Consider the following 16,502-nt stretch of genomic DNA (forward strand, 5'->3'; position numbering starts at 1 on the left):
CTGATAAAAGTATTTCTTCTTCATTTTTGAAAGGTAATTTTGCAGGGTGCAGAATTTCAGTTTTTATTTTTCCCTCACATTTGAAATATTGCAAAGTCCTGTTTTTTTGTTTTGTTATTGTTGTTTGTTTGTTTTTTGTTGTGTGTTTTTTGTTTGTTTTGTATTTTAAATATACAGTAGAAACTTCATTATAAGGATTGACAGTCCCAGTCCTTACAAGTAATAAAGAAGAAAACCTAAAATAAATATTTTAACACTTCTAAAAGACATTTCTCCATGCCTGATGATTTACTATAAAAGCAAACCCATACTTTCCCCATCAGTCTTTCTACATCAAGGGCAATCAGAAATTTGTACAACATGAATATTTGCTTCTGAAACAAAATTACAAATTAAGTGATAACAAGAATACACAAATCAACTGGACCCTAAATAAATTTCTAATGAATTCTTTCCCCTTTCCCCCAATCACCTAGAGCTTCTTTCTCCAGCCTCTTTCTGCTTCTTTTCCTTTCTTTGCTTGGCCATGAATTCTGTGTTTTGCTTATGACGTGTACTCTTGCAGTGATTTGTCATTGCTTTTTCACCTGGGTGGAAGGAGGAACAAATTGGATAGAAGAATCCCACCTTCGATACAAGAAAATCTGAATCTTCTGGGATATGAGGTGCTACTGATTTGCCTAAAGAGGAGTCCTCAGTCTTCCACAGCCATCTTTTGACTTGCCAACTCACCTACCAATGACTGCATCTTCATTTGCTTATCAAAATGCCCTTCAAAATCATTCTTCATTTCTATTACAGTGTTTTTTTTTCTCTAGCACTTCTTTTATTCTTTATAGAATTTCCACTTACCTGCTTACGTTGTCCATATATTCTTGCATATTGTTTACTTTTTTCACTAAATCCCTAGAATAAGAGTTGTTCAAGTGACTCCATTGTTTTTTTGTTCTGCAATGCTGGCAATCAACCTAGGACCTTACACAGCTAAGTAAGTGCTCTGCCACAGAGCTACACCCTGATTGTTTCTTTGTGTTTTGGGAAGGAGAAGAGTTTCAACTACTGGAAGTACATTGTACTCGAGAGCAGGTTTCATATGGACAATATATTACTTGTATTTAATTCCCAAGTTCTACAACAGTACTTGGCATTTGGTTGATGTTCAATAATTATTTGAGTGAATGAATAAGCAGACAAGGTTTTCCTTTGTTTAATAGTTGAGAGCTTGAAGTCACTTAAGAAAAATTTTGATCAAAAATGGTAAAAAGAAATGCTTAGATATAGCTGAGCATGGTGGTGCATGCCTGTAATTCCAACAACTCAAGAGGCTGAGGCAAAAGAATCACAAGTTTAAAACCAGCCTCAGCAATTTAGCAAGACTCTGTCTCAAAATAAAAAATAAAAAGGGTTGGGGTTGTGGCTCAATAGTTAAACACTATTCCTGGGTTCAATCCCTGGTACCAAAAAGGAAAAAACAGGGAGGTGGAGAAATGCTTAGACATGGGTATCTAGCATAAATGGAAACTTGAAATTTCCAGTACAGAATTTATACTAATCAACCATGTTTATTATAGTTGACATAAGGATTAACTTCATTTTTAAGACAGTCCCAGTCCTTACAAGTAATAAAGAAGAAAACCTGTAGAGAACACACTTAGAAAATACACTAAGGGGCTGCTGGGCATTGCGACACCTTCTTGTAATCCCAACAACTTTGGAAAATGAAACAGCAGGATCAATAATTGAGTAACTGAGGAGCTTCCTTCAGTTGAGGGATAAAGAACTTTTAAGCAAAGGCTTTCCGTATTGTGCATCAAATATATATTTAACATATAATGATGATATGTTCAAAACTAGGCTAAGGGGAATTTAAAGGTAAACAAGACTCTGCCTCTGACAGTGAGTCAGATGTTATGATGGGGATTCAGAACAGGATTCTCTGGGAGTGCATAAAATGCTTATCTAATTCATTCTTGATTGATCCAAGAAAACATACTGAAAGAAAGCTCATCTAAGGTGAGACATGGAAGACAAGTCAGTAATTAACCAGGACAGAAGGAATTGGGATACTAAAGTATTTCAAATGGCAGACACCAAATAACAGCTGTGAGGTGTGGAAGTGAGAGAATGCGGTATCTTTTTAAGCAATTTAGCAATTTAGGTTTGTCAAGACAATTTAATGAGGGAAAAATCATCTTTCAACAAATGATGATGGAACAACCTAATAACTTACATGCAAAAGAATGAAAATGGACTTCTATTGTACATCATATATAAAAATTGATTCAGAGTAGATCAAAGACATAAAAATTAGAGCTAAAATTATAAAACTCTTGAGGCTGGGGTTGTGGCTCAGCAATAGAGCGCTCCGCCTAGCATGTGTGAGGTCCTGGGTTCCATCCTCAGCACCATATAAAAATAAATAACCAAAATAAATGTTTTAAAAAATTATAAAACTCTTAGAGGAATACATAGGATTAAATCTTCATAGCGATGCATTAAGCAGTAGTTTTGTTTTTGTTTTTGTTTTTTTAGTATTTTTTTAGTTGTAGATGAACAGAATACCTTCATTTTTTTTATCCATTTCTGTGTGGTGCTGAAGATCAAACCCACTGCCTCACACGTGCTAAGAAAGTGCTCTACCACTGAGCCACAACCCTGGCCCCTATTTTTGTTTTTGAGGGACTGGGCATTGAACCCAGGGTCACTGTACTACTGAGCTACAACCCTGGTCCTTTTTTATTTTTATTTTGAAACGGGGATTTAAAATTCAAAGCCTTTATGCTTCATAAGACACTATCAAGAAAGTGGAAAGATAGCCCAGAAAAGGAAAGAAAGTATTTGCAAATAATATATCTGATAATGGTCTAATGTCAGCCCAAATGGTCTAGTGTTAGTCCACAAATATACAGTTAACTCAATATAAAACTGGGTAAAGTGTTTGAGTGGACAGTTCTCCAAAGAGGATACACTATACAAATGGCCAATATGCTTATGAAAAGATGCTCAACAACATTGCCCATTAGAGAAATACAAACCCAAATCACAATGAGATCCCACTTTACATATAGTAGGATGGCTGTAATCAAGTGTGGTGAGGATATGAAGAAATTGGAATCACAATACATTGCTAGTAGGAATGTAAAATGGTGCAGGTGTTCTGGAAAACAGTTTAACTGTTCCTCAGAATATTAAAATGAATTTACTATATGTTCCAGCAACTCTACTCCTTGGTATATACCCAAGAGAAATGAAAACATATCCATATAAAAACTTACATGTGGATGTTCACAAGCAGCAGTGTTTACAGTAGCCCAAAAAGTAGAAACAACCCAAGTCTATCAACTGATGAATGGGTAAACAAAATGTATTATAGCCATACAGTGGATATTATTCAGCTATAAAAAGGAATGAAATACTGACACATTGCTAACCTTGAAATCTGTATGCTAAATGAAAGTAGCTGGACAAAAAAAAAAAGGCCACATGTTGTATGATTTCACTTACTGCACATGAAATGTCTATAACAGGTAAAAACATAAAGGCAGAGAATAGATTAATAGTTGTGCAGAGTTAGAAAGAGAGAGACTGGAAACTGCTGGTGAGTATTGGGGGTTTTTTGGGGGGTGATAGAGATATTTGAAAACTATAGTTGTGATTATACAATCTTATAAATATAATAAAAATAAGTAAACCAGATACTTGACAATTGTAAATTTTATGATAGTCATTCATTGATATCCCTAGGGAATTAAGTACAGGACCCCACTCCCATACCAAAATCTGGAAATGCTCAAGTGCCTTTTATAAAATGGTATGGTATTGCCTGTAACCTACACACCTCCTCCCATACACTCTAAATCATCTCTATATTACTTATAATACTTAGTACAGTATAAATCTTACGTAGATAGTTACACTGTATTGTTTAGGGTCTAATGACACTGAAAGAAGTTTGTACATGTTAAGTACAGAGGCAGTTTTTTTACAAATATTTTCAATCTGCAGTTGATTGAACCTGCACTTGTGGAGCCACCTATAGATGTGGAGGATGGACTGTGCCATTTGGTATTATTTGGAATGGGGAATATAAAAAGATGAGACTGGACCGGGTGTGGTGGTGCATGCTTGTAATCCCAGTGGCTCAAGAGGCTGAGGCAAGAGGATCAAGAGTTCAAAGCCAGCCTCAGCAAAAGGGAGGCGCTAAGCAACTCAGTGAGACCCTGTCTCTAAATAAAATTCATAATGGGGCTGGGGATGTGTCTCAGTGGTCAAGTACCCCTGAGTTCAATCCCCAGTACCAAAAAAAAAAAAAGAAAGAAAGAAAGAAAAAAGAAAAGATGAGGCTAGGTTGGAGACTTTTAGGTGAATTAAAAGATCAAGGCAAGAGAATTAAAGAGGTTGGCAAGCTAGGCCCAGTGGAACGTGCCTCTAATCCCCACTGCTCAGGCTGTTGAGGCAGGAGGATTTTAAACTCAAGGCCACATTAGGCAACTTAATGAGACCTTGTCTCAAGAAAAAAATAAATATGAAAAGAGCTGGGATGTAGTTCAGTGATAGAGTGCTCCTGGATTAAGTCCCCAGTACCACCAAAAAAAGTGTTGGCAAAAGAACGTTTGAAATGTAGCCATGAAATCCCAGCTGAACAGAGAAGAGAAAATCAAGGGTCAGTGAGGAGAAGGTCATTTGTAATAGGAGAAATTAAGAGAGCTGAAATGATAGAAATGGTCCAGGATTTTTTAATTTGAGGTTGAGCCAAATGACCTGATTTTTAAAGGATTTAGGGCTTTTGCCCATAAGGAGTGAAGTATGGAAAATGAGAAGGGCAAAATTCTTCCTCTCAACTCTTGTATGATTAGGGAGGGGATTTTTAGGGAAGAATCATAAGGCATCTTATGAGAGGATCTATTGAAGTGGAGAGGAAAGGGAGGAGAGGGCGTGAGAAGAGCCAGCTCCAGAAAACAGAAGTACAAATCATGCTTCCAGCACTGTCCAGCACATTTGAAGTGACATGGTCTCGTTGGTGAGATCAGACTGACAGGAAGAGCTTCTGAAACAATTTTAGTTGAGGAAAATTCCTCAAACTCCACATAATTTTCTTTGTTCTGGCCCCAAATATCAAAGCAATATTCTAATGATTTGGCTCCCCAGAGATAGAATGTGTTCATCGTCAATAATTAAGCTTGGTAGAATTCTCACTATAATTTTTGTAATCATTATTAAAACATATTTTTGTTATACATCTCTCTTTTTTTTTTTTGAGTAATCAGTGCTATAGGGAATCTTTGGTTTTCCAAGTTGATTCAGAGTATAAGCCCCTGAGTTATACTGTTTTTGAAGCTTCACTGGTAAGTTCGCTCTGCAAGGAAACATCTGCATGATAGACCTACTATGTAAACCGCAGTGGAGAAGCAGACTTGCATATTGTTTTGCCTTTGTACAGATTTCTCTTCTTTCCTCTTTTGGAGCAGCATTCATTGCATTTCTTAAATGCTTTGCTTAGGATTTCAAAGTTCAGTTTGACCTCTGTACTGGGACATTATCAGGCCCAGATGCTGCACTTGAATGGCTTTTGGCATTCATTGGCTTGATAGCCATGATTCAGTTTGAATCACCCCCTCACGGACCAAATGAAAGCACATTCTTGTAGGATCTGTGCCATATTCTTGGGAATCATTTTATTTTCCAACTTATTAGACTAAGTTCAGAGGCCTTTGGGTTTCACTGGACTTTTCTTCATTTCCTTCTTTTGTTGTTCTTGGCCCCCTCACCTTCCACCCACTTTATTACTCATTTCTTAAGGGTCTGACTACTCAGAAACACTGAGAAAATATCTGAAGCCATATGGGTTGAGTAAAACAAACTTAAGAGAGAGGGGCGGGAGAAAGAAATATGTGTTCTCTGAACTTCCTTTGTTTATATGATCTGTTTATATGTTGTTAAGGTTAAGGTTGTGTTGTCCAGCTGCCTCTCCACATTTCAAAAATGACTGAAGATATCTGGGGAACATTCTTAAAAGGGTCATGTTGGCATAGTGATGAAAAGACACTTTATTTGTCTCCCACCAGATAATATGTCTAGTTTTGAGATGAGGGAGCAATGCCAGGAGCTTCAAATGCAGAATCTTGAGGTTCTTGAAAAGCCAGGGACTTCCAGGGACACTTTTAGAAAGAAACCAGTGAACGGAGCCCTTTTAAGATTTGGGGGTCTGTACCTGGCTCTTCAAATGTTTGCCCACTACAATTAGGCTCTGTGATATCAAATTAATAGTTTTTTGTTTGTTTGTTTTTAAGGCATAGACAGAGATTTATTTAGGAACTTAGATGGATATTCAAGAAGAGTGCAGGAATTGATAGTTTTCTTTGGTAAAATGAACATTGGCACTTGGATAAGATAACGTTAGCAGCTCTGAAAGCCTGAGCTCTCATCTGTCTTGTAAATTATGAATTAAAATTCGAGTACATTAGAGTGGGAATCATTCTAAAAAACACATAGAACAGAATTCTGTGGTGGTGTCAGAGCTATTCTGCTTATAAACACTCCCTGCACATGGCTTCAATGCCCTGTTCTGTGACTGAATGGGAAGTTCCTCTCTGTCTTCCAGGTTTTACCCACTGTAATGGGTATGATATATACTGAGATGCTTTTTTGTCACATTAAGCTGGTAAGCTATTTATGGAGCGGTCTGTTAAAAAATAAATTTAGAAGTGAAAATGAATAAGAAAAAGAAGTAAAACATCAGTATTATCATTTGAGAGATAAATCACTCAACTGGAAATTGTTGAGAACATGGTATTGTTGTTGTCTGCATTTTCTTAGTATTTCCCAGAGCCAAAGGAAGCCTAGCTCAGCTGTGGTTGCTGTGCTTTCCTTTAATTGCTGATTCGCTAGGTCTCACCTGAAAGAACTGCTGAGGGAGCTCCTAAATGAATTCTTATAATTTGCTTTTCAATTCTACCAGTTGATGGAGGCCCTTTCTTTCTTGAGTGGTTTGCAGTTCCACTTAAGGGGTTGATGTTTGGGGTCACTATTGAATGTTTTGTTTGAATATCACTTTCATGATGAATGGGAAGCTGCTGCTTTTAGCTTTGTTGGGTGAAGTCCTTGGTGGTGAGCCTTGAAAGGAAAAAAAAAAATTCTTTGTAGTGATATGCTAAATGAAATTACTCTCTTTGTCACTTTGTCCTTTTATCCTTTCTGTCTGATAACCTCAGGTTCTTGTGATTTATTTGTTTTCTTCAATTAAGCTTAGCTATTTCCTATACCCAGGTGCATGCTATTTCTGCTGATGGTTATGATAGTGAAGTGGAACATATTTTTGACCTGGAAGTGTGGTTTCTTTGACTCAGAACCACATCAGTATGCCTTCCATCCTCCACTTCCTTTGCATTATTTCCTTTTGGAGGGCTCCATTTGTCACCATTTAATCTAAGCATGATTCATGTGGGACTGAGAACTGGTAATACTGTAATGACAATACTTTTCTTTATATGATAATACTCAAAGCACTTACTATCTTAGCCTTTCTCTTATGAAGCACTTTCAGTTTAATCCCTCTCAACAACCCTGTAGGTTAAGTCAGCAATTTTATCTGTGTCTAAGATGGTGAAATTAGAGCTCAAAAGAGGTTAAATACCTTGTTCAGTGTTACAGTGCTTTTGAGTTACTCTGCTTAACAGTTTCTGCAGGAAATGAAGAGTATTTTTGAAGATACCCTGGATGAATAAAAAGGAATTTCCAAACCAAGTCCCAGTTGTTAAAATCAAACTTATTTTTAGTCTGGTCAGTTAATAAGACCAGAGTTAAAATAAGTTCCTAACCATGGAGTTTAAATTGATGTGTCCAAGTCAGGAAAATGAATATCTAGGTCCATGTCTGTTCTGCAGCTGATGTGGTAAAGTTAAGCCTGGCTCCTAAATTAGTAGAACTTGAACTGGGGGACCAGGGCTGTAGCTCAGTGGCAGAGCGCTTGCCTAGCACACGTGAGGCACTAGGTTCAATCCTCAGCACCACATAAAAATAAAATAAATGAATTGTGTCCAACTACAGTTAAAAATATATATTTAAAAAAAAACTTGAACTGGAAGTAATTAAGCCATTAATTATTTTTTTATTCTTTCCTTCAGGAAGATGGAAAGCTTGATGACTAGTTCCACCCTGCCGCCCCTTTTTGCAGATGAAGATGGCTCCAAGGAGAGTAATGATCTGGCTACAACTGGGTGAGCAGCTGCTTTGGGACATTGGGCCTCTGTGTAGACTTCAATACAAAGCTTCTGACAAAGTATGAGATGCTAAAGAGGCAGTTTTGTATAATAAGAATAGAAGGTGCATTTGTTGTGTTTTTCAAATAGAGCGAGACCCATTGTAAACTTGCTTTCATGTGTCTTTCTCAGAACTCTGGTTCCTATGAACTGATAACAGCAATATATAGACCGACTATGACTACTGTTAAGAAAATTACATGGTCACCATTAAGGAAACACCTGCCACAGAGCTAGCTCTAAAAAACAAATTCATTTTGTGTCCAAATTGCTGCAGTTATTACAATGATTTTTTCTCAGAGGTCAGCTTTTTAAATGTTTTGGTTTTCTTATTTGTTTGTTGTCGTGCTGGGCATTGAACGTGGGGCCTCATGCATGCTGGACAGCTCTGTATCACTGAGCTACAGCCCCAGCCCTTACTGTGGTTCTTTATTCAAGATCTTAGGAGCTTTAGCTGACTTGTGCCCTTTTTGTCCCTACCTGCCACCCCATCTGTGGGATCTTTGGACAAATAAATAAAAGAATATAGAAAAGAATTATTAGGAGCAGTTCATCTCTTCCCTTAAAAAGTCTCTGTTTCACTTGAATTTGATCTTTTCTAGATATTTAGAAGTTATTTGCCAAGTTATTTAACCAGCACTTAAATCTTAAAGCAGATTTAAGTGCTGGTTAATTCCTAAGATAAATTATTTTAATATTCTTTAGAACACTTTTAAAAATAGACTACACTCTGTAATTGTTTCTTTCCCTCATGTTCATTTCTCACCTCATTAATATCTGCCTTCTGACCTCGCTTCTCATATGAAACTGTTCTCCAAAACTTTTCTGAAGGCAGCATAGTTACTAAAGCCTTCGATAAAGGTTTTTCAGAATGCCAGTCGCACACCTGCAAATGGAGGATTACAAGTTCAGCAACCTACTGAGACCCTGTCTCAAAAGAAAAAATAAAAAAAACTGGGGATGGAGCTCAGTGGTAAAACACCCTGGGTTCAATCCCCATTACCAAAAGGAAAAAAAAAGATTTTCATAGTATCCATGTGGCAATGTTCCAGGTATTATATCTAAAGCAGTGATCAAAACAGACAAAAAAATCCTAGCTAACCTCTTAGAGCTTAAATTCTACTGGGGATGTCAAATGCTAAACAGGATAAATAAGTAAATACATGCTACATTGATAAGAACTTTGGATTAAGAAATAAAGTGGTGAAGAGAGATCAGAAGGGTTTGGGGGTATAGTTTTAGACACACTGGTCAAAAAAAATAATGAGGTCTGAGTGGTAGACCACTTGTCTAGCATGCGTGAGGCACTGGGTTCGATCCTCAGCACCACATAAAAATAAAATAAAGGTATTGTGTTCATCTACAACTAAAAAAAAATACATAAAAAAATTTAATGAGAAAGTGACTTGAATAATGATGTGAAATAACGTAATGACAGAAAATAATGTAACTAGCATGCAGTTGGCTAGGGAAGATTTTTCTAGAGGGAGCAGTTGGTGCAAAAGCCCTGAGATAAGGATGTTTCTGCCTTGTAGATCGCCAGGAGGCCAGTGTGGCTAGAGTGCTATGTAGGAACTACATAGGTGCTTCTTTAATGTACACATGAATTGCCTAGAGATCTTATCAAAGTGCAGATTCTGATTTAGAAAGCCTGAGTTAGGCCAAAAAATAGCTGTTGTTGTTGTTGTTGTTGTTGTTGTTTTAATATTTTTAGCTGTAGATGAACACAATATTTTTATCTTTTCATTTTTTTATTTTTATGTGGTGCTGAGGATGGAACTCAGTGCCTCACACACGTGAGGTAAGCGCTCTACCAATGAGCCACAACCCCAGCCCCAGAGTACACTTCTTATAAGCTCCTAGGTAATGCCAGAGCTGCTAAATGAGGCCCATGCTTTAAGGAACGAGAGTCTAGATTAAGTAGGATTTCAGATGGGCAGAATAAACACTTTAATTTTTACTCTGAGTGAGATGGCAAAACATGAAGGGTTTTGAGCAGAGTAATGTGATCTGGCTAATTTCCAGTAGGATCCCTCTAACTGTTGTATTGAGAATAGTGAAAGGAGCAGTGGGGCTGGACCAAGAAGACTAGTTAGGAGGCTCTTGAAATCAATTCAGGTGAAGATCACTTGTGATTTTGACAAGATTATTTTTGGTGGGAGATTGGGGGCATACTCATTAGAGTGTGTTTTAAAAACATTGGGAATGGGGGTGATGAGAAGTAGAAAATTCTAGACTTTTTTTAATAAGTTATACTCCATATATGTATACCTTTATTTTATTTATTTTATGCTGAGGATTAAACCCAGTGCCTCATGTGTGCTAGGTGAGCACTGTACCACTGAGCCACAACCTCAGCCCATCTCAATGTATTTTTGAAGACCAGCCAAACAGGATTTACCTGAAAAACCAGATGAGCAATGTGAGGAGGGAGAAAAATCAAAAGCAATTTCAGTGTTTTGGCCTAACCAACAGGAGGGATGGAGTTGCCATTAATTTAGATGAGTAAACTGAACAGGTAGTGAAGAAGTATAGAAGCTCAGTTTTGGGAATTTTAAATTTGAGGTGCTTATTAGATAACTAGCTGGGCACAGTGGTGCATGCCTGTGATCCCAGCAACTCAGAAGACGAGGCAAAAAATCACAAGTTTGAGGCCAACGTGGACATCTTCATGAGACCCTGCCTCAAAATAAAAATCCCAGTGAGTTCAGGAGGCTGAGGCAGGAGGATCACAAGTTCAAAGCCAACCTTAGCAATTTAGCAAGGCCCTAGGCAACTTAATGAGGTCCTTTCCCAAAATAAAAATATAAAAACAAGCTGGAGATATGGTTTTGTGCTTAAGTACCCTTGGTTCAGTCCCCAGTACAAAAGAAAGAAAAGAAAGAACAAAACAAACTACAGAGATGTCAAATAGGAAGTTTTTTGTTTTTGTTTTCAAGCAGGAAGTTTGATTAATACCAGGTTCTGAAGTTAGGAGAGGTTTAAGCCAGAAAGACAAACTTAGGATCATCAGCATATAGCTAATATTTAAAGCCTTGAGACTAGATGAGATCACCCAAAAAATGAGCACTCAGCAGTTAGAAAAGAGAAAAAAATCTTGAAAACCTGAGCCCTGCGAGACTCCAGCATTTAGAAGACAGGCAGAAAAGTAAGAGTTAGTGAAGGCCAAAGTGAGTAGTTGTAGAGGTAGCAATAAAACCAGAGGCAAGTGGGGGCCTGAAAAACAAGTAAAATGAGTAAAAAGGGAGAGGAAGAGATCTAGTGTGTCAGATGCTTCTGGTAAGTTGGATAAGGTGAGGTCTGAAAAATGACTTTGGATTTAGCGTGGTCATTGGTGGCCTACACAAGAGTTACAAGTTCTTATCTCCCTTGGACTGGATTTAAGAGAATGGAAGACAGTAGAGGAGGTAGAAACAGGTCTTTCCAGGAGTTCTGCCGCACAGAAAAGGAGAAAAGGAAGGCCTTTAGAGGTGATGCAGAGAAAGTATTTCTGTTTTGTTTCATTTTGCTTTATTTTAAGATAAAAGTAATAATATCACACTTGTCTACTGATTAGGCTGTTCCTATAGAGAAGAAAGAATTGATGATGCCAGAGAGTACAGAATTGCCAAAAATGCTGTCCCTGGTTAGACAGGAGAATATGAGATCAAGGGCCTAAATAGAAGGTTGTATGTTGGCTGTCACTAAGAACATGGGTAATTCATTCATGGTAAAAAAGGCTTTGGACATCTTTGACCACTCCCTTCTGATTCCTGTCCACTTCAGTCAGGGTAATTCCTTCCCAAACCTTATTGTCATATTTTACTAAAAGAAGAATGTACAAAATATAATAGCTTGAAAATTGATGTCATAGTTGAAATGAAAATGACAGTGAAAGACCAAATTGCCTGAGACATCCAAAATGATTGAAATGTTTGGAAAATAATGCCACCGAGATCAAACTGGATCTCTGGTGGCACTTCATTTCAGAGAACATGATTGGCATTGGTTTCACAGATTCTTTTACATATTCTTTTTTTAAAGGACCTCAAAAATCCAGGAACCTCCTGCCTTAAATCATCTACTGTGTTTCCTAGAAGGGTCAGGAAAGTGATTTCTTTCATTTTCAATTAAGACTGCATCTGCTTTTATTAATTTCTGTGTCCACTCTAATCTGGTATTTATTCCAATTCCACTAAAACTTACTCCCTAAAATTGCCAGAGACCTTTAAATCTTCAAATGTAGCAGAATCTTTTTAGCTTATCCTATTTGACATCTGCAGCTTTTTACTTGGTTAACATCTTTTCTTCTTAAAAGTCTTCCTGCCTTGTCCCCTGCAATCATGTTCTCATTCTCTTTTAATACCCTCTGCAGTCTCCTTTCTCAGCTTTTTTTAGTCTTTTTTTTCCATATTTTTATTGATGCGTTATAATTATACATAATAGTGAGATTCACTGTTACCTATTCATATGCACACAAGTAACAATATTTTTGGTAAATATCATATCTTTCCCAGCTTTTCTAACCCCTCTAACATCTAGCACTGCCTGTTATTTCTGTGGGCAAAGGCCTTTCTCTCATGCCTTTTCTTCAATTCTGTCTCTCAGGACTTCTTTCCATGTGTCTGTGGGACATTTCCACTTAATTATGTTCCAGGCACTTCAAACTTGCCATTTTCTGGGCTGATGCACACTGTCTGTCTGTCTGTCTGTCTGTCTGTCTGTCTGTCTCTCTCTCTCTCTCTCTCTCTCTCTCTCTCACACACACACACACACACACACACACACACACACACACACACATACACACAAACACACACACACATACTGTTCTTTCCTTGGTTCATGGTAAGTACATAATCACCAATTTAGAAACCTCAAAATTACCTTTGACTCTACAACTAATTAGAACAAGTAAAAGAAAATTATAAACAAATTTCCTGTGACTCTTATTTTTCCTCGCTATTTAAATTCAATCAATCATTAATTTCTCTCCATTCCACCCCTTAGCTTTCTCTCCTGCCTCCATCTCTTACTTCGTCTGTTACACATCGTCCTGCTACGTCTTCCTTTCTTTTGATGTACCCTGTTCTTTCAGGCTGGGATGATGTTCTTTACCTAATGAATACCTATTCATCTTTTAAGATCTCTTTGGTGAAATCCTTAACACCTCCTCCTAAAATTCATCGTACCCACTACTGTGCCTCTGTGACATTTTTTACAAACCTCTGTTTTGGTACTTATAGTTTTTGCTTATAACAACCCTATGGAGTATGCATTCTTTCAGAATAATAACTGAATATTACTCTATTGCCCTTCTTTTTTTAATTTTATTTGTTCTTTTTAGGTATACATGATAGTATAATGTGTTTTGGCATAACATACATACATGGAGTATAACTTATTCTAATTAGGATCCTATTCTTGTGGTTGTACATGCTATAGAGTTACCCAGGTCTTATATTCAAATACAAGTTTAGGAAAGTCATGTTCGATTAATTCTACTATCGTTCCTATTCCTTTTCCCATTCCCTTCCCTTCATTCCCCTTTGTCTAACCAATGGACTTCTATTCTTCCCTTCCCACCTTTCCTTGTTGTGGGTTACCATCCACATATCAGAGAGAACATTTGGCCTTTGTTTTTTTTGGGATTGGCTTATTTCGCTTGCATGATATTCTCAAGTTCCATCCATTTACCAGCAAATTCCATAATTTCATTCTTCTTTATGGAATACTCCCTTGTGTATATATACCACAATTTCTTTATCCATTGAAGGGCACCTAGTTTGGTTCCATAGCTTGGCTATTTTAATTTTTGTAATTTTTTAAATTTATTTGTTCTAACTTGTTATACATGACAGAAGAATGCATTTCTATTCATAATACACAAAGGGAGCACAATTTTTCATTTCTCTGGTGAACACAAAATAGAGTCACACCATTTGTGTCTTCATACACGTACCTAGGGTAATGATATCCATCTCATTCCACCATCTTTCCAGCTCCCATACTTTTTCCCTTCCCCTCCCTCTCCTTTGCCCTATCCAAAGTTCCTCCATTCTTCCCATGCCCACTCTGATAATGAATGAGAGATAGGAAATCAATTTCATTCTACTATAGCACCACTTGTTGAAGACACTATATTTTCTTCAATGTATGTTTATGGTGCCTTTGTCTAGTATAAGATAACTGTATTTTTGTGGGTATGTGTCTTTGTCTTCTCTTCTGAACCATTGGTCTTCATGTCTTTTTGTGCCAATACCATGCTGTTTTTGTTACTGTACCTCTATAGTATAGTTTAAGGTCTGGTGTTGTGTTACTTCCTGTATCATCACTTTTCTTGTTAAGAATTGCTTTAGCTATTCTGTCTGTTGCCCTTCTTCCTGCCCCTCTGAACCTTCCCAAGTCTTCCCCTCAAAATAAATTAATAAGCAGGAGGCTGAGGCAGGAGGGTTCCAAGTTTAAGGCTAGCCTGGACAACTTAGCAAGATCCTGTCTTGAAAAAAGCAGGATGGGAGGGTTGGGGATGTAGCTCAGTGGTAAAGGGCCTCTGGATGGGGACACAGAGGACTCTCTAGCACATGTTGCCCACTTTTTCTTTCATTCCTTTACCGCATGTGATAGAATAAATCAGTCTTCACCATCATTTATTTCTTCTTTGTCCACTTCTCATAAGGATGAAACTTGGTTTGGTAACTCATCTGGAATAGATTAGTAGGAACAAAAATGTATGTCTACCTGATTCATTTGTATTTATACTTGAACTAGGGATGTAGTTCAGTGGTAGAGCACTTGCCTGGTATATATAAGACCCTGAAGAATTCAGTCTTCATCACCTCAAAACAAAACATTTATACTTGATTTTAGTGAACTTAATATTTTTCTTGGATGTTCTGGTTATTAACAAATACTATAATCCAAGAAGAGATAGCCTATGTTATGTACCATAGAGTTATTTCTTATGCCCTTTCAGAAATCTCTCTTTTGCGATGGGGGCAAACTGCCTCCACAACTCCCAAGTCTATTCATCTTACCCATGAATAATGTTTCCCCTTCATATCAGAGATACATGAAAAGTAGTATATAAAATTCAGACTCTGTTGCAGCCTCAGAACTAAAACAAGTATATATAGAGAGGAGTGGTTATTTTTTGGAGGTAATAGAGTCTATCTGGTTTTGGTAGGAGTCTTTGTGGAGCAGTCACGATTCAGTCAAACACTAAATAAAACATTTTTTCAAATGTTCTGTAACTTCTATGGAGACATTGTTTACATTTACCAGATTGTAGTGTAGGAATGAATTCAAGTACTGGCATGTGCTTTGCTGGCAGGAAAATTTATCTTGAGCCTTGGTAAATAAAAGTTTTTGATGCTGTTGAGCCTGAACTTTTGCACTTCTGCCTGTTATTCAGATTAACACACCCAGAGGTTCCTTATGGCAGTGGAGCTACATCATCCACCAACAATCCAGAATTTGTAGAGGATCTGTCCCAAGGTCAGTTGCTTCAGAATGAGTCTTCAAACGCTGCAGATGGCAATGAACAGAGACATGAAGATGAGGTAAGCTGAGGTCTCCTGTCACTGTCCTCTGAAACTTCCAAAGAAGCAGTCAGCAAAGAAGGTGTTGATTGAGGTGTTCATCGTCTGGCTTCTTACCTTCTTGAGATGATACCTGCAGAATTTTCGATTGTATATTTCTTGTTTCAGAACCATGTTAATGACTTTAATGACAGACTGTTTTTTTCCCCTAACTTAAGAAATTATAGCTGGGTGTAGCTGTGTATTCTTAGCAGCTTGGGAGGTTAAGGCAGGAGGATCGTGAGTTCAAAACCAGCCTCAGCAACTTAGCAAGGCCCTAAGCAACTTAGCAAGACCTTTTCTTAAAATTAAATATTTTAAAAAAAGGCTGGGGATGTGGCTCAGTGATTGAGTACCCCTGGATTCGATCTCTGATACCAAAAAAGAGAAAAAGAAAGTAAGAAACTAAAGCTACTTCATATTAGACTACTCAACAAATGCTTATTGGGGCTGGGGATGTAAGCTAAGTAGTAGAGTGCTTGCCTAGCATGTGCAAGGCTTTGGGGTCAGTCCCCATTACCACAAACAAACAAAATCAACAAATACTTCTTGGATGAGTGAATTACTTAATTAAATAAGTAATTAATGAGAAGACCACATGCCCTTGTCCAGAACCCTTCTGCTCACCAAGTGCTGCATCATGGAGCCTTATGTGCCCAAATATTTTTATATCATCACCAACTTTACC

General features: G+C 37.5%; 1 protein-coding gene across 4 annotated transcripts in view; it reads left to right on the top strand.

Annotated features, from left to right (window-relative positions):
* Positions 1 to 16,502, top strand: part of Hmg20a (high mobility group 20A) — a 79,371-nt gene that overhangs the window by 40,481 nt on the left and 22,388 nt on the right. For all 4 annotated transcript variants that reach the window (XM_078049238.1, XM_078049239.1, XM_013359700.4 and 1 more), the window contains 2 exons: positions 8,124 to 8,216; positions 15,649 to 15,796. In XM_078049238.1, the coding sequence (XP_077905364.1) occupies positions 8,128 to 8,216; positions 15,649 to 15,796 (237 nt within the window). In that variant the 5' untranslated portion in view covers positions 8,124 to 8,127. The remainder of the gene's footprint in view (positions 1 to 8,123; positions 8,217 to 15,648; positions 15,797 to 16,502) is intronic.

This window comes from Ictidomys tridecemlineatus, chromosome 5 (genome assembly GCF_052094955.1).
Source record: "Ictidomys tridecemlineatus isolate mIctTri1 chromosome 5, mIctTri1.hap1, whole genome shotgun sequence".
Taxonomy (NCBI): Eukaryota; Metazoa; Chordata; class Mammalia; order Rodentia; family Sciuridae; genus Ictidomys; species Ictidomys tridecemlineatus.